This window comes from Molothrus aeneus, chromosome 3, assembly GCF_037042795.1.
Source record: "Molothrus aeneus isolate 106 chromosome 3, BPBGC_Maene_1.0, whole genome shotgun sequence".
In the NCBI taxonomy this organism is placed as follows: Eukaryota; Metazoa; Chordata; class Aves; order Passeriformes; family Icteridae; genus Molothrus; species Molothrus aeneus.
Window position 1 is genome coordinate 25,114,835 of NC_089648.1, and position 17,263 is coordinate 25,132,097.

At 53.0% G+C, this 17,263-nt stretch overlaps 1 protein-coding gene and 2 long non-coding RNA genes across 3 annotated transcripts in view; 2 read left to right on the top strand and 1 right to left on the bottom strand.

Annotated features, from left to right (window-relative positions):
* The window catches only part of LOC136554500 (uncharacterized), a 37,851-nt gene extending 37,209 nt beyond the window's left edge, over nt 1-642 (top strand). Inside the window, exon 3 of the long non-coding RNA XR_010783342.1 lies at nt 189-642. This is a non-coding gene — a long non-coding RNA (uncharacterized lncRNA). The remainder of the gene's footprint in view (nt 1-188) is intronic.
* Nucleotides 643-730: 88 nt separating this feature from the next.
* LOC136554666 (uncharacterized) lies at nt 731-3,148 on the top strand. The gene is made up of 3 exons (XR_010783360.1): nt 731-799; nt 2,561-2,601; nt 2,991-3,148. It is a non-coding gene; the product is annotated as an uncharacterized lncRNA (long non-coding RNA).
* A 7,998-nt stretch (nt 3,149-11,146) lies between these two features.
* SIX2 (SIX homeobox 2) lies at nt 11,147-15,439 on the bottom strand. The gene is made up of 2 exons (XM_066547867.1): nt 14,880-15,439; nt 11,147-12,348 (listed from the first exon to the last, which is right to left on the bottom strand). Exons 1-2 carry the CDS (start codon nt 15,437-15,439, stop codon nt 12,045-12,047), a joined length of 864 nt encoding a protein of 287 aa, XP_066403964.1. The 3' UTR covers nt 11,147-12,044.
* Nucleotides 15,440-17,263: the final 1,824 nt, after the last annotated feature.

The following is a 17,263-nucleotide window of genomic DNA, read 5'->3' on the forward strand; positions in this document are numbered from 1 at the left end:
CACCTGTCTTTCTCAGATGCTCAGGGAATTTATAAGGCTCTTTGGCTGAGAGTTTTCATCTACAAGTGAGTCTTAAAAGGTGTTTGAGATAACAGTGGGCTATCAGGAGTTTGGAATTCCAGGCTTGCTAGCCAGTTCCCTGTCCCAGATTGCTCAGCTGTAAAATGCTTTGCTGCTTTTGCTTACAGGTGCCTGTAGCCGTACCAATATCCTGAAGCACACAGGTCACACCGGGTGTTCTTCTTGCTGACCTTCACTCTGTAATGGACAGTCAGATTTGCAGTCTTGCCTGATTTGAAGAGTTGAGTGTGGGTTCTCAGAAATATTTTGTCCCCCCCCTTTTTTTTAAGCATTGTCAATTAGGTCTCCACATCTAGTTAAAAAAACCAACGCACTGCATTTGCAAATCTGCCATTTCAACACAACCATAGACGAAAGGCAGCACTGCCTTCCACCACCTATTTCAACTGGATAAAACTTACCTGTTTGTAAATGAGAGAAGATTTATGAAATATCAGTGTCACTGACCTGCTTGTGATTTTGTTTCTGGTTGAATGTAACCGGGGACTAGATACTGTTGCCACAAAGTTAAAAGGTGAGATTAATTGCTATTATGCCATAAATAAATGCTGAATTCTATAAGCTCTGTCTGGCTTCTGTCCTCACTTCTTCCCCTCTGGTCTTCCCCAGCCAGTACTGCTGCACCAGCTGGAGATGCCAGTGATGGAAACCGGAGCAGGAAGCACTGGGACCAGCAAATACAGGTTTCCAAATCATTATTTGGGAATTACACACAAAGGTACAAACTCTCCCCACCTACCCAGCTTTATTCACTCCTTGGACAGCAGGGATTTGCAAGAAATGAGGAAACATTAATTATAACTATGACAATGTCTGTTCTGGACATACATGAACACAAGCAGATTTTGCAGATGAAATGTCAGTGAGTGCTGGTGGCAGTGGGTACATGTGCTGGTGTTGGTGGTTAAAACCCAACCACCCATGTGTTCCTCCCTGTGGCCTCCTCTCCTCCCTTCCCTGGGCTCTGCTCTGGCTGCTGGGTCCCTGACGGTGCTGCAGCGCTGACTCGCTGACGCCGTTTCATTTCTGCATGACACAACAGAACAGGCCTCAGAGATTCCTTTATAGTGGAAAAGATAGACCTAAACAGATGCTCCAAACAGATGTAATCAAACACAGATGTGATCTGAGGAATCCCAGGCGGGCTCTGAGGTCCAGCCAAACTATATGGAGCACAGACTGACAGCAAGCTGAAAATGCAGCAAGGGGCTCACCTTTCCCCCCTGCTGAAGCTGGCCGAGCAGACAGAGATAGGTATGGCAGATATGAACATGCACCAGCTGCTGGGGGACATCTGGGGGAGGCCAGGCTGCAGGAGGGACCCCTCATCCTCCAGTAGTGCCTACCCCTGCCCGGTGCTGGATGCATTGCTGTCCTTGGAGAATTTGGTAGTAGATGACTTTGTCAAAGTCAGCTGTTTTTATCACCAGAGTCTACCCAAACAGCCTGGTCTTCCAAAGGGACTGCATCCAAAGAGACCCTGACTCTTTCCTTTTATTTGATGGTGAGTGGCAAGGGGTGGATGAGTTTTCTCCAACTTGCAGAGAGCATTAAAGCCATTCCAACTCATGTAAAACCACTTGTCCTGGGGCATATTCATGGAAGGGAGGTGGGGAGATTGCAGAGTAAAGAAAGTAGGGGAGTTAATGGCAGAAATGAAGAATGAGGAGCATGGGTCTTTCTTTTCATGTCATTGTGCCTGGTACTGCTGTTGGGGGTCCAGTCACTCCCTGCATCTCCTTATACATTTGCTGAAGGATTACAGGGAAGCCAGGTCAGAGGGCAAAAATAATGGGTTTGTGTAAGAGTGGTGCCACCTAGAGCAAGTCCGAAACTGGAGGTGAGTACCTGAGGGGGGGCAGAGTAGAGAGGGCTGGACCCATTTCAGGGAAATTTTTACTAAATAATTTCTTCATCTAGGACCCTAGAATATGGGGGTAGAAAAATCCTCGAGATGCAGTTATCTAAGCAAAGGCAATGTGCATTTCTATGAGGGAGAATTAATCACTTCTTAAATTGACTCATGCTATGGGCTTGATCCAAAGTCCATGGAAAAACTCTGACTGACTTCACAGCTCCTTGGGGTGTAGGTGGGAACTTTGCCACTGTCTTCAAAAAGAACAGGGCTTTAGCCCTTGGCTGAAAAACAAATCAAGGAAAAGACACAAATCCTTGTCAAACACTTTAGAAAGAATTTATTATTTGAATTTCTGTAGCTATACTGTTTCTAATAACATTAAACACCCATGAATCTATGTTTTAAAGCATATTGTGCCTAAATAGAAGTTGTACACATATCTGCTTAGATGTTTGTAGGCTATGAGTCACTTAATAGAAAAAGTAGCTATAGAGATTGTATAGACTGAAAGTAACATGTTAAGTAGCACCTTTGAGTCCTTCAGATTTAGTATCAACTCTTTTCTGGTTAGTGCAAATGACTGCTTTTCAGAATAGCTGTTTTACTTAACTTCTCTTACAGAAATGAGCTGGGTGACAGTAGCTATGATTTCAGCAGACCAGGTAGGTGGAGATTTTTTTTCAAAAGCTTATACTAATAAATTGATGACAAAGTGAAAAGTATGAATAGGAAATATAAAATATCCATTTGTCAAAGTCCTGCAGAAAAAGAAATTAGAATTTTAACAAGCTTTCTATGTAAAATCCTCATAAGACATTGAAATGGTAGAAAAGTTTTGGAGAGGTCTTTTGAAATGAAGTAGTGGTTCTAAATTTAGATTCAGATTAATATACAGTGCATACACACAGAAAGATTTTTAGAAAGAAGCTGAGATTGTGTTCATGATTATGCAAACAAAGAAAAAACAGACTAAGATTTGCAACACTTTCTGAGATTTTTCCCTATGTCCCGTTTCTTTAACTTCTTTTACATTTTCCATACCTAAAAATAGGTGACACCAAACTAAGCTGGCTTTGACCCCAGCTGCCCTTGCCACCAAAACCGTCCTCGGAAAGCACTGACTTTCACCGGCTCCACATTCATCTCGGGATGATCTGAGCATGCGGTTTGCGTTCAAGAATGCCCTGTAAATATAAACAACTATTACTACTGGAGTACATTTAATGACAAAAATGTGCTAATGCCGCGCTAACGACATTGGCCCTGGAATTACATTCCTTATAAGGGCGACGCTGCTCGGCCGGGCCGGGCGGGCTGCGGGGCGGCCCCTGCCGCACTACCGTGTCCATCCTCTCATCTTTGTCCGCAATGAAGTAACCTAAGGCAAAGGTGTGTGCCCCCACCCTCCGAGGGCACCCCCTCCCAGCGCCCTGCTGGGACGCTCACCGACGGTGCCTCACGGTCGGCAACACGAAACACCCGGAAAAGTGAGAGCAAATCCACCTCTCGCCTTAAGGCTCTTACTCCTCCGAGCTGCGAAGAAATAATAAAATGTTTTTGGGGAAAAATTAATAATAATTATAAAATAGAAATACCGGCCCTCGCCGCCGCAGGACCGAGAAGGGCAGCTCGGGCAGCGCCCACGGGCGTGCGACCGCCTCGGTCCTGTCCCTCCCTGGCCCAGCTCGCAGGGCAGAGCGAGGTGCGGGGTGGCCTCCCGGGGGGCTTTGGGGTCAGAAGCGGTGGTCCCGCTCGGCAGCCCTCACCCCGAGGCCCGAGCGGCGGCACGGAAGGGCTGGTGAGGGCCCTCCCGTCCAGCTCCCGGGTTAGTGCAGATGGGAAGCACCCGCCTACCGAGGAGCTGCTTTTAATTAGGCGCAGTAATGACCTTCTCCTCGGCCAGGAGAGGCGAGTCAAGTGCTTTTGCACTCACGGCCGTTATCCTGCCTTCGATGAAGGCTTTGCACGAACTACTCTTAAAGTTGCGGCAACAGAAGGGTTAAAAAAGCCCCCGGAGCCCCGGTGGCCGGAGGGGACCCCGCCGTGTCACCGACCCCCGATGGTCCCACCGGCAGCGGGCTGCGGCAGAGCGGGAGACGGTCGGGCCCTTGTGCCCCACGTCTTTCCCTGTCACCCCGATACCGCTTCAGGGCTCGGATCCCCCTCCTGTCTCTCACGTCTCTCACACCACACAAAATGACAGAGAGGGGCAACAGGTTTGTTCTCTTGTTTTCGCATTTCAAGGAAAAAATCCACTTTTCCCGGCGTTAGCAGTTCCTTCCCCCGCTTCTCCGTCTTCTCTGATGGAAAAAGAAGAATCCCGGCGAGGCGCCCGGTCCGGCCCGCGGCAGGCGGGTGGGTTATGGCAAGGCCGCCGCCGCGGCTCGGGGCTGGCGGTGCCCTCAGGAGGAGCCCCGCGGTGTCCCCGCCGATGTCCCCTGCCTCAGACCCGCCCCTGGCCCGGGCATGTTCGCTAGAGCTAGAGCTGGACCCTGCTGCTTGCGCGGCACACGAGCTGTTTCGGAAGGTGCCCAGGGCTTGAGGAGCGAGCGGGGAACCCGCACCCGGGCGGGTTAAGCGGGGGCGCGGCAGCGGCCGGGACCTGCCCCCGCCAACACCAAACCGGCACGCGGGGCTTTGTCGGCTCGATTGGCCCCTCTGAGGGGGCATCTTTGGAGAACAGCAAAGAAAATACTGTCTTGCAGTCTCTGTAATCCACGGTTTTCATTTACTATTATTCAATCAGGATTTATCTCTGTTTTTTTAGGAGGCTACTTTTCCAGGGCTGTTACTCGATACTGAGCCATTAAATCATTCCAGCTGAGAGATTAAATGTATGGTTTGCAACAGCTGGACTTCTTAAATAGTGTCTTCGCCTCCCTTCAGAGTATGAGCAGACCCGACTAGAAAACACTTTGCTTTGACATGGAAACTCGCACATTTGCCCGAAAATTACCACACGGAGTTCATTCAATGCCAACAGTATTCTCTTCCTTTCTCTTCACTGGATTAGATTTCCCCCAGCCATAAAATGATTCCAAAAGCAGATACCATCGAAATGGCAACGCACGCCAAGCGAGCGTGTAGGCAGCAGGCTCAAGCCTTCCCTCGCTCTAACTCTGCAGCCGCTCTCTGCGTCTCTCCGGGCTGCCCCGGCTCCAGCGAGCCCATTCGAGCAGCGCCGGCCCCGGGGAGGGCGACTCGGGGAGAGCTGGGCACTTGGGGGGCTGCGATCCCCCCGCCACTCAACCCTCGGGGCCGATGGCTGGGACTTTCTGTGTCCTCGCAGGTGGCGGGGGTCAAAGGCAGGCTGGCGAGGCAGAGCCCAAGGACAGAACTCCCCATTGTGCCCCAGCGGGGCGATGCGGAGGAAGGAGAGACCCCTTCCCACTGACACTAGGCCAGGTAATAAATACACTCGATTTAGGGTAATTACGAGAGAGCGACTGGCCGCCCTCCACCGACGGAGATCCCCCACGGGGACGGTATCGCGGAGACCGGCCATCAGATCTCAAACACCCGATAACGTGGGAATCATGTCGCTTTGGCTATGCCAGTCTCGCCCGAAAAATAGAAAAGACCCCTCTAAGCTAAAAGGGATCTGGGGCTTTTTCTCCCACCGAAACCATACAGTAGAGACACCACACCTGGGGGGATTTGCCGCACCTATGGGGGAAAAAGCATTTTCTGGGCACGCTCGGGGAGACGGAGCCGGATCCGCCCACACCCACAGCAGCAGCAGAGCCCCGCGTCAGTCAGCGAGTCCTCTTCCCTCTGACCGCCTTGGTTTCTGCTAAAAGCGCCAGTGAGGTGGGATCATCCACTAATTCGGGGAAGCAGCGAGGTGACCTGCTCAGGGACAAACCTCAGTCCCACGCCCCTCTCTCCACGGCTACCCTTGGGGCCCGCGCCGCCCGGTTCCGCACCCCGCTCAGCACTGCCAACGCGTCTCTGGCCCACGTCTTCTTTCGTTTGGATCAGGAGGTTTCCTAAGCGCCCTGACTTTCCAGTTGCTGATATTTTTGTTGGGTGTGCTCTTGACACGCTCTTAAGAGCGATGTCCCAAACTGTTATTAATTTTTTAGTGTTCCCTCCTTACCCCAGCCGTGGCCTCTCTCGGTGCGTGGTGCACTGCGCTGCGGATGCTCGCCCCGAGCATTGGGCTCGTGGGGAACCGAGTATGTCACAGAACGGGGAGAAACCCAGCCGTGCCTGGCCCCGCAGCAGCCGGGGAGCGCCGTTCACGGGCTCCGGGAGCCCCTGTGCCCGGGGGAGGCCGTGCCCTTCCCCGCTCCCCCGGCTTTGGCTTGGGCGGCGAAGCGGAGCGGGCCACGTCCTTGAGAAGGACAGCGCGTCCCCTCGGCCACCCGCTGCCGAGGGGGTCACTTCCCCCCGGCACCTGCCGCCGACGTTTCCAAAGCACCGGGCAAAAGCCGGGCCCCGCAGCGGGGAGAGCAGATGCTCACCTTCCGGAGGAGGTGGGAAAGAAAGGGAAGAAAAGTGGGGAGCGGGATCAGATGTCCCATCGGAGCCTGCCCGCGCCGTGTTTGGCTCCTTGGACAGGGTGGTTGGGGTTCGGAACGGTGAAACCTTTACTGCTAAAATGCTCTCTGATGTAATTCCCTGCTCTCTCCCTCGACCTCCAGCACGTCTACATCGCTTTGGAACGGCGTGGCTGGGAGTACCTCTGCCCAGACCCAAACGCCTCCACGACTAGAAATCGCTCTTCCAATATCACTCATTGGAATTTTTCCAACTTTGCAAAAAAAACTGTAGACTTGATAAAGTCCCCCTTTATAACTCTTCACACAACCCGTTTTTTCTCTTCCTCCCTGTTGCCAGTCAGTCTTGCCTGGGCTGACACCCAGGCGAGCTCCTGACAGTCACTTTTCAGACTCAGATGTTCGTCTCACACGCGTTAGCTCCAAATGCTGCCTCGGTTTTCACGCGGCAGCCTATTCTTGGAGAGCAGGGCAAAGCAAATGAATATTCCCTGTGAAGGTAGCTTTCAACGGATTCCTTACAAAATCTATTCCCCCTTTCTCCCTCCCTCCCACCCCCTGGGTACACACGCACCATACCGAGGTTTGCATTTTTCATGGCGGGACAAGTGAGTCTATAAAAGGCATGTTTGTTTTTCCTGGCTGTTTCAAATATGTATTTCCTGGAGGACTTCGCATCTGATGGGGTCATCAGAAGCACATGTGCGATTTTCATCTTTCCAAGTGATTTCTCCTCTCCTACCGTCCTTTCCTTAGCAGCACTGTATTCTGATTTGACATTTTACCTGTTCGTCCACCTTATTTCTACTAAATCAGCCTCTCCGTCCCAGATTTTTGGTGAGGTTCCAATTTGTTTCGGTGTGTCTGACTGGGTCTTTTTGGGTTTATTTGTTTGTGTTTTGATTTTGTTGTTTATTTGTTTGTTTGTTTTGGGGGGGCAGGTGTTTAAAACTAATTATTTTTTCCTACATGGCTTGGGCTGGAGGTGATCTGCCGGCCAGCTGCACACCGAGACTCCGGATAAAGGCGGATCCGATATTCAGACCTGGAGACGGAGCGTTCTTACCCAAACCCAAAGAAAGAAAAAAAAAAAAAGCCGTTAATAAATGATCCCCTCCTCCCGTTTATTTTAATAGTAAGGAGATGGACCTTCTTCCCGAGTAAGGAGGCGCCTCCTCGATGCATGGAAGGGAAGCTTTGAGCACCGCTCCCCGTAGCAAAATAGGAAGAAGGTTATCCCGCAGCCCAGATCCGACGTTTATGTATTTTTTCCAAATCCCAGAGCCACTCTCCCTCAGACAAAACCCTCACCTTTTCCTTGTGTACTGAAGCACTGAAAGTTCCCTTCAGTATATTTTTCTTGGCTGCCTGAGCCTCAGCGTTTTGATTCACTAAGCAGAAGAGCTCTGCAGTTAGGGCCAGTGCCCAGAGTTTTCATCGCCACCCCCCTACATTATTTGTCATGCTCAAGTGAGGGTTTGTTCAAGGCAAAAGCCTGCTTGCTCATACTGGGCTGCATTTGTTTCTCCTAAAGAAGGCAAGAGATTTTGTTTCCGGGTCTGGTAACTGGAGCCCCGGTGCCTTACACAAACATTGCTGGGCAGGCAGGGGCACTCCCAAGGCTTTTGGTTCCGGGGCTGCAGCAGCCCCCCTCAAACACATTGAGATGTTGGTTAGGCCCAAACTGCTGCGCCAGGTCTGGGGAGAAGAGGCAAAGGAGCTTTCTCCAGGGTAGCTCACAAAAATTTGCCAAGCAGCCGGCTTCTCCCGTGTAGATCACATCGAGTGGCTCTAAAAATGGCTTCTGTTATCCAAAGGAAAATGCAGCCACCCTGCCTTGTAGATGGGAGTCCTGATTACCCCCAAGAGCCTGGAAGGGCTTGCAGATGGAAGGTGTTCAACCAGCAAGCTCTGGCATACGGTCTCCTATTCATAGGAAAGGCTCTTTGTCCTATAAACTTGCTACCTGTCCCCAGAAAAGTGGCGGAATTTGTACATATCCAGTAGCCTGTCGGGATGCTCTCTCATTGTATCCATCAGTATTTCCCCTTCAGAGTGACAAGCTGCGCCTTGCCGGGAAAGACAGAACTGTTTTCTGTCTCAAATGAGCTATTTCTCTCCCGGCTCTCTTCAGCACAGTTTTATGTCCGTGAACGCTCATACAATAAAATACAGCAGAGAAAAAAACCCCAAAACCCTCTTCCCTAGTACACGTGAATATTCAGCACCCTGCTATCTAAAGGACTGACTCCATTTACATTTGCCGCAAATGCTGAAGACATTGTGTAATTTGGTAAGATTATATGTCGAGGTCAAACACTGCATACATATATATTACATATACACATACGTACATATAGAGGGGTGTGTATGTGCATATAGGTATGTGTGTGTGCCTATATGAGACAGAGAGTACGGCTCTTCCCAAATTGTCCAAGCTATAGGGCATCTGCTGTGCAGTTTGTCTGCCACATCCTGGCCTCAGTCCGAGAGTAGCCAGGGGAAGTTTCATGGATAAAACCTGCTGGAACCGAAGTGTCTTTTTATTTATTCCCCAAAACCCATGCGGGTACCCCAGGAACAACCAACCCTGAGATATGTCCTATGTAACCTAATGCTAGTGAATCATAAGTAATCTGTTTAAAACCAAGGATTAGTAACGTCAGTTTCGGCATATTCCTCTATTGGGAATTTTTTTTGTGCGTGGAAAATTGGAGGGATTTGGGCTAATTTTCCAAACATCAGTACTAAGGCAAGTACGGTCTGATAAAATGAGTCTTAACATGTTCGGGGTTTCAGGTTGCATTACACACGTCCCATCATAGGGGCTTTGAGCTGTGTGCATCCTTAATGCCAGATTGACCTGCAGATTTTTTTTCTTACTGCATGATTTCTGTTTCTAGCCATCTTTAAGTGGCTTCAGCGACTCGCTGTCTCTTAATTCATCCATATATAAGTGATCCTCACTGAAACGTACATGAGTTTTCACAGATCCCACTCTCTCAAGGGCCTTTCTCACCGTGTCAGCTCTTCATTTACTTTCCCCGATCGAATTCTGCCTCCTCTGTGCAATATGACCTTTTATTAATCACGTAAACCCCATCCTGTTTTCATACTGCCTCTTTAAATATTTCACATCTTGGCTTTACTCTTTCTTATTTTTTCTTTCTCCAGCGGGCAAAGCCTTAAGGTTTTATTTCGGTTTTGAGGCCATGTTTTATTAACCCAGATATTCTGTTTTCCTTCCCAAACTTATTTCTATCTACAAAAATACAAAATAATTAACTATCCAATAAATTAATTCTTTGCCATATCGCATCACTGCGTGTATTATTTTACAGGGAGCAGAGATTTTCTATAGCTCTAGAAAGCATTGTTTCCTCTACTTGCAAGGTGTTTATTTTCAAAGAAATAAAGTCCATAGCTAAAATTATTAGATGCCCCTCAGCGGAAATAACAGGATCCTCTGTTTAGACCCTAATGCACGTAAGACCACACTGGTATGCTCCTACAGCACAGGCATCAACCGCATCATCTCTGCTGCTGAAAAAATCACCCCTAAGTGCAGGAGCGGGGGAAACATAAACCCGAATATACCACATTGTCCCCCATAAAATATTGCACCCCGCTGCACCCCAGTATAAAGAGAAAACTGGATTTATAGCCGCGACTGAGGGAGAGCTTTTTTCGGAGACCGAGCCTCCCCATTGCCGACATCCATACATTCCCTTCTACAGACTTTTAACGGGACCTCAGAGAAATGTGCTTTTAGCGGACACCCGCAAACGCACAGAGGCGCTAATCCAGACCCAGATTACATCAAATTAGGACACTGCCCGCACAATACTCCCACTGATTGAAATTTCAGCCAGCATCTGAAACCTGGACACGATCTTTGCTGATCTACACATTTTTCTATGCCGCTTGAAGTCAAATCGTTTTCTCGGTTTATTTTTCACAAGAAAATCATTCCAAAGAAGATTAAAAAAGACCAAAAATGAAGTTATAAAGCTGTTTGCAAGTTCTGAGAACATTTTAAGCACATAACACGCTCGGCTTCTAGCAAAGAACACGTTCGGCGAGGGTGCAAGCTGCAAGAGTCCTGAGCTTTTTAATGGGGCAAACTAGCAAGCAATTTGCCTGTCTCTTTGGCCACGCGGTGCTTACAGGAAAGGAAATTAAAAAGAAAGAAAGAAAAAGGAGAGGAATAGAGAAATCCCTCTCCCAGCATCCCGCAGGCGCCGGAAAGGCGTTTGCAGCCCAGTGTCCGTGCTGGACCCCGGAGCGGGGTCTGGCCACCCTCGGTTTGCCCACCCGCCCTCGGGACGAGGAGGGGGGAGAGGGGGCGGCTTTTTGCCGGGGCAGGCGGGCACCGGGGCAGAACAGCCTGCAGCCTGCGGGGCCGTGCCCTCGGGGAGCAGGTGGGCGAGTTCTCCGCTTCCCTCAGGGCCCGCGCCGCCCGTCCTTCCCCGTGCCCTTGGCTCTCCGCTCCCGCAGGGCCACTTCGTCTGCCCGTGGCGTTCGGCGCTTCCCCGGCCGGGCCGGTAAGGGCCCCGACGTGCCCGGGCCAAGCCGGGCAGGGTGGCGGGGCTCTGGCCAGCCGATTCCGCCTGCCCCGGCTTCCCCGCCAGGGCGCCCGCTCTGCTCCGCTCAGGACTGAGCCCGAAAACACCCCGCGGGCGAGTGAAGCAGCCATACGCCGAGCTAGATTTCTAAATTTTATTATAAAATAAAAGCAGAAATATTTTCCAAAGAATGTATTCACATAATATAAACAATAAACAAAACTAAGGTGAGTGACTTGCAGTTGATACTGTCATTTGGGTCTAAACTTCAGCAGCAATTCCTGTTTTCTTTTTAAAGCCCGCTCCAGCCCGCGTTGCACCCCGAAGGGAAAATCTACCTCTGCCTTCCGTCGGGCCGGAGCTGGGCCATCATTTCCTTTCCCACCCAGCAAATGGCGAAAGCACCACATGGACAAGGCCAAAGAAGCTGTCTCTCTGCATAGCATCAGCTACAAGAAGGTTACAGAGTCTGCCTAGAGCGCGTGTTGCTGCTATATCTTGACTACAACTTTTGTATTCTTAGTTGAAATTGTACATCGTACACCTGCCACGGATACATAGCTACAATAGAATAACGGGAGCGATGTGTAACTTTCAAACAGGCATGGCAAGAGCAGCCTTGCGTTCCCCTTTCTTCCCCACCCCCCCAAAAAAATAAAAATATTACGATGTGCCTCTTCCCACACAGACCGGCCCGATCGAGTGACAACACTGAGAGATTTGTGAAGTTAAGGCTGGAATGAGCTGCTACACCGATCAGCCTTACAGCCTGCCGTGAAAATCACGGCTCCTGTCCAACAGTCCTTACACGCCTGAAAACGCCTGTAAGCAACCCTTAAGGCTTTTCACAATATCAGCTACCCACAGCGGAGTCCACTACCTTGCAAACCTGCAGCCAGCCTGCTGCCAAAGGGCACAACACTTCTACTAAGGTGTTTGTCATTGCTTTCAAAGTCCCTGGTAAGATTAAAGGAAAAAAAAAATAGGAAAAATTGAGGAAGGGAGGGCTGGCGCGAAGGAGTGAGCGTGTACACGGTTTTAAGAGCCCAGATCGACCAAGTTAGATGACATGGGGTTGAGAATGGAGTCCTGCAAGCTGTGGTGGTGCATGGGGTCGGCGCTGGGCACGGGGATGGCGCTGGGGCCCTGGGGGTGGCCCAGGCCGTGCAGGGGCTGCAGCCCGGGGTTGGAGCTGAGCAGCAGCGCGGGGCTGGAGGAGGTGTGATCCGGGGTCCCTGACGGCGTCTTCTCGTCCTCTGAGCTCCCCAAAACTGTCTTATTCCCGTTCATTGACGCCGAGAGCGGGTTGTGGCTGTTGGAGTTGGAATTCTCGTTGTTTTCCCTATAGGAAACACAAAAGAGGGAGGGAAATCACCATGTGGCCGTCGCGGTGCGCACCGCAGGAGCGGGGGCGGCGGGGAGCGGGCTCCGGGGAGCAGCGAGCAGAGGGGAGCAGTGCAAAAACTGTAGGTTTAAAAACTCTGCCAACCTCCGAGGCCTCTTCATCTGGCACTTAGGTCTAAGGTCCGCTGAGCTTGTAAACAGTCTCCCACCAGCCCAGCGGAAAGTGTCACTTTGCCAAACCGTAATTTTCTGCATTCAAAGAGTTTGCACAGCGTGAGGAGGGGGGTGGAAGGGAAGGGAGGAAGACTTTATTTAAAAAACAAACAAATAAAAAAACCCCAAAACTTTTTAACTTTAAAACTGCCCTAGGAGCTGAAGAGATGTTCAGCCATGATTTCTCCTGAGGAGGCCAAAGCCTGGCGAGCTGCAGGCAGGATGGCTCCGTGCAGCCCCGGGCTCACATCAGGAGGGAAAGTCTTTTGCTTAAGTAACTGGACATGGTTTCTTTTCCCCCTCGCCCTGAGCTTCAAGCTCAGAACATAGCCCAATATGGACGATAAGGAAAGCGAACAGAGTTAACCCGCTGCTTTCCTCTCGGGAAATGCTCGGCACGCCCGCCGCTGCTCCTCCGTCCCGTCCCGGAGCGGCGTGGGCGCAGCCGGGACGGCCCTCGCACGGCTCCGGCGGGGACAGCCCGCACCACCGGTGCGCTGCCCACAAAGGCTCGGAAAGGCAGGACTTAGTTTCGAAATTCATCACCGGGTGAATACCAAGAAATCGCTGGAGGCGGGCCAAGCCCTTGCAGATATATCTATATATTTATATATCTATATATGAGGGGTTTTTTCGGTAATGTGAGTGGTAAGAAGGGGTGGGGGCTGCCGTCTAGGCAAGGCTTCCTCGGCCTACATAGCCCTCGTAGAAATACTTTAGACACCGTTCTGCCTGAACTACTGACGGCAGTGCAAGCCTTTTTAAAAGCTTCTGCGGAAGTTTTGTAACACGCTCTCTGGCAGAGAGGCCCTATCCTGCAGGATTTGGTCGAGAGAAGTTAAGCTATAGCACGGACGGGTTTTCCTCACTAAGGGCTGCATGATGTGGCTGGAGACACTTAGTGCCAAAAAAATAAAAATAGACAAGAAAGCTCTGTTTGAACAGGTTTCCTTGAGTGGATGGCAATCCCATGAACGGTCTGTTTTCCAACGCCTGGAGTGTAATATTAGGTTGAGTGTATTTTTCAATGTCAAAAATATTATTTGTCTCTGGAGACCTTTAAAATTTGATTCCTCGGAAAAAAAAAAGGAATGGAATAAGTGTAACCTTCATTTCCTTTGGATATTTGAAGGTGAGTCCTTGCTATCAGCAATAAAAAGGATCTCTAATATCTCGTAAAACCGACACTTGTGAGGATTTGAAGGAAAACTAAAGCGCTAGCACAGTTTCGGGAAATGAATAGAGCAAATCTGTGCCCGAATCTGCCGGGCTGCACAGCAGGGCGGCTGCGGCGCTGCCCGTTTCCAAAACACGGTTGGCAGAAACCAAAGATAGAAAGAATTCTCCTCGGAGGCACGGATCTACAGGATTCTGATCCGCTAATTAACCCACAGATCATAGAATCATACGATTGCCTGTACGGACCGGGCAGTTCAGTGAGCTAGTGAACGCAGAAAGAGAACCCTTTTTGCTTCTTCGAACCGTCTTCCTAAGGCACAGGGAACTGCTGACGGAAAAATCACCCCGAATAGCCAGGGATGTAGGCATTAACCTCTTCCCGGCGATTAATGGTCCCTTCACTCCACTTAACGTGAAAAACACAGCTGCAGAATCATATTCGGCCTACGGACACACACCTATTGACGTGCGTTCATGAGCACCTTGCTGGGCAGTGAATAAGAACTGCAAGGTCATGAGCGAGGCAGGAAGTCGCTCCCCTCAGACAGACCTTGTCCAGGTCTCCAGGAGCCCAGGACAGAGGATGTATTTGCTCAGACCAACACTCAGACCCACGCGTTGCCGGCTGCCCCCCGGCTGCCCCTTTCTGCCCCGGAGTACCCTCACGGACACGCTCTGAGCTGTGCGGGGCGCGGAGCCCTCGGCCTCTCCCGACGGGCCGCGGACCCTCACGGGCACCTCCGGCCGCGGCTCCTGGCCGGGCTCCTCGCCGGGCTGCGGCGGAGAGGAGGCGGCAGCGCTGCTTAACCGGGACTCGCCGCAGGCCGTGTGAAGCGTCCCTGGCAGCCGGGGCTGCCCCGGGGCCGCTGCGCCGGCTGTGCGGGGAGCGGGGAGTCGGCGGGGAACGGGTCTCGGCCGCCTCTCCCGGGGCTACTTTTGGCGCACAGACGCCTTCACCGAGCCCCCAGCTCGGTGGCCTCTCGTTCTCTGGGCGCCCCCGAGGCGGAGAGCCCCCGTCCCCTCCCGGCGGGCCTCCCGCAGCCGGGGCCGGGGCAGATAGAGAGACCCGGGGTGAGCACCGGGGTCGGGGAGCCGCGGGCGCCGGGGAAAGCCGTGGGAAGTCGTGGGAAGCCGTACCTTTCCTTGGCCTCGGCGGCGCGGTCCCGCTGCCGGCGGTTCTTGAACCAGTTGCTGACCTGGGTGGTGGTGAGGCCGGTGGCCTCGGCCAGCTCCCGCTTCTCGCGGGGGGACGGGTAGGGGTTGTGCGCGTACCACTCTCGGAGGACGCTGCGGCTCTTCTCCTTGAAGCAGTAGCTGGTCTCCTCGCCGTCCCAGATGGAGCGGGGCAGCGGGAACTTGCGGCGCACCCGGTACTTGCCCACTGCCCCTAGGGGTCGCCCCCGCAGCTTCTCCGCCTCGATGTAGTGCGCCTTGAGCCAGAGCTGCTGCAGCTTGGGGTGGTTGTGCGCCGAGAACTGGTGGCTCTCCAGGATCTTGTAGAGCTCGCGGAAGTTGCCCCGGTGGAAGGCCACCACCGCCTTGGCCTTCAGGACGCTCTCGTTCTTGTGGAGGTGCTCGCAGGCAGGGAGGGACCAGAGGAACCGCCCCAGCCGCTCGATGTTGCCGCCTTGCTGGAGCACCTCGCAGACGCAGGCCACTTGCTCTTGGGTGAAGCCAAAAGTCGGGAGCATCGACATGGTGAGCCCTGCCGCGCCGCGCGCCCTACGGCCGCATAGAGGGGAGCGGCGCGGGGCGGCGGGCAGCGCCCGGCATGCGGGGCCGGCCCCGGGGCGGCGGCGCCCGGCGGGGCCCGCTCGGGCGTCACGGCCGGGCGCGGGGGGCCGCGGCCATCGGCGGCGCCCGGCCCCGGGGCGGTCGCGGGAGCCGGGGAAAAAATGCGAAGAGCGACGAAAAAAGTCTCGAGAGCCCGAGCGCGGGCGGCTTTTCCGCCCGGCCGCCGCCTCCTTTTTGTAAGTCCAAGTTGCGAGAGTAACTTCGTGCCTCTTTTGTCTCCTATCTGCAGCGCTCGCAGCGGCCGCGGCTCTCACACCCCCACCCCCCTCGGCCGCCGGTTTGGGATCTCCCTGCTTCCCCCCCACCCCCCACCGTCAGATCCCACATAATATAGTGGTAAAGCCCTGCTCACTCGCTCCTCTCTCCCTCTCGGAGTTTTCCCCCCTTTCTTTCTCTCTCTCCCTTTTTTTTTTTTTTTTTTTTTTTAATAATATTATTCTAAGCTGGCATGAAAAGTGATTATCCGCGCTGTGATTGGTCCGGTTATCTGACCCGGGGACTGCCAGGAGAAGACAATAGTTTTAGTCAAATTATTTGCCATGGTGACGCTGTCAATCAGGGGTAACCCGATCTGTTTTGAGGTGGCTCCCCGGCTGGGTTGACAGATTGCTCAGATCCACTCAGAGGCGGCCCTGAGAGCTGAGATATTAGCTAGCGAGGGAGAAATTTCCGTCGTGATTGACGCTGCAGGCGCCCGTCGGGGGAGAGGGGGAGCGCGGAGCCCGGGCCCCTGCTCCTCGCCGCAGGGCACTGCGGCGCGGCGGGACGGAGCCGCTGTCTCGGCCAGGCCCCGCCGTCCCGTCTGGGTCCCGCAGCCCCATCCCGTCCCCGCCGCTCCGGACGGACAGCGGGCTCTGCTGTCCCCGGCAGCCGCGGCTGCGGTGGGGGAAAAGCCCGTCTCCGGCCCTTGCAGGAAAATTTCTTTCTAAAAGCGTTCCCTCACAGCCCCTCTCCCCAGCGCCCAGTAACCACTGTTGGAGAGTTTTATAAGGAAGGGGCCTCTCATGTACAATGGAGACCCTGTTCGTGACCTAGGATCCCATTACACGCTTCTCGTACCTGCCCGGGAGCGAGAAGAAGGCACGATGATACGGGGCCGGAGAGGGTTTGCCTCTCCATGGATCGCCGGCCGTGCCCCACCGCGCTCTGGTGGGAAGGGCGCTGGCGTTTGTGATCACTGGACGTCGGACTTTTACTTATACCCGATTTCCAGAGCGTGTCGGGGTGTTTCATCCAGGAGAGGAACACGTGTAAAAGTGTAAAAGTCAGAAACACTTCGCTCGATTAAACGGACCCTTATCACCCACGCGTGCCCTTTGCACGCCGCGTTTTAAGTTTACAGACTCTGCGGGGCACGGACCCGCATCATTTCCCGTCCTTTGTCGGTCTACACAAAGTGGAAGGCGAGGGAGAGAGGTGGTGCAAGCTGCAAGGTCGAGGGAGAGGGTGCGACGAGCGGGTGAAGGGAGCCGCGGTGCCTCCTCGGGAGCGGCGCACGGGGTGGCGGCCAAGTGGGACCGCCGGGGCGGAGGCTGGCGCCGGGGATCGCCCAGGTGAGGGCACTCGGGAGGAGCCTCCCGGCCACAAACTAGGGGTAGTTTCCATGGCCTGTTATGTTCCCCTTTTGCTGAGAAATAATAATTAATCCCACAAGCTCCTTCTACGGTATTTGCAGTCCTGACAGGAGAGGTCTCTGCAACTGTGGGTTCCTGCCACGGTACCTTTTT

Bases quoted from the DNA above. Each gene is read 5' to 3' on its own strand.
- SIX2 (XM_066547867.1), bottom strand. From the start codon at position 15,439: ATGTCGATGCTCCCGACTTTTGGCTTCACCCAAGAGCAAGTGGCCTGC. The intron at 12,349-14,879 runs GTACGGCTTCCC...TGTTTCCTATAG, and splicing joins GCCGCCGAGGCCAAGGAAAG to GGAAAACAACGAGAATTCCA.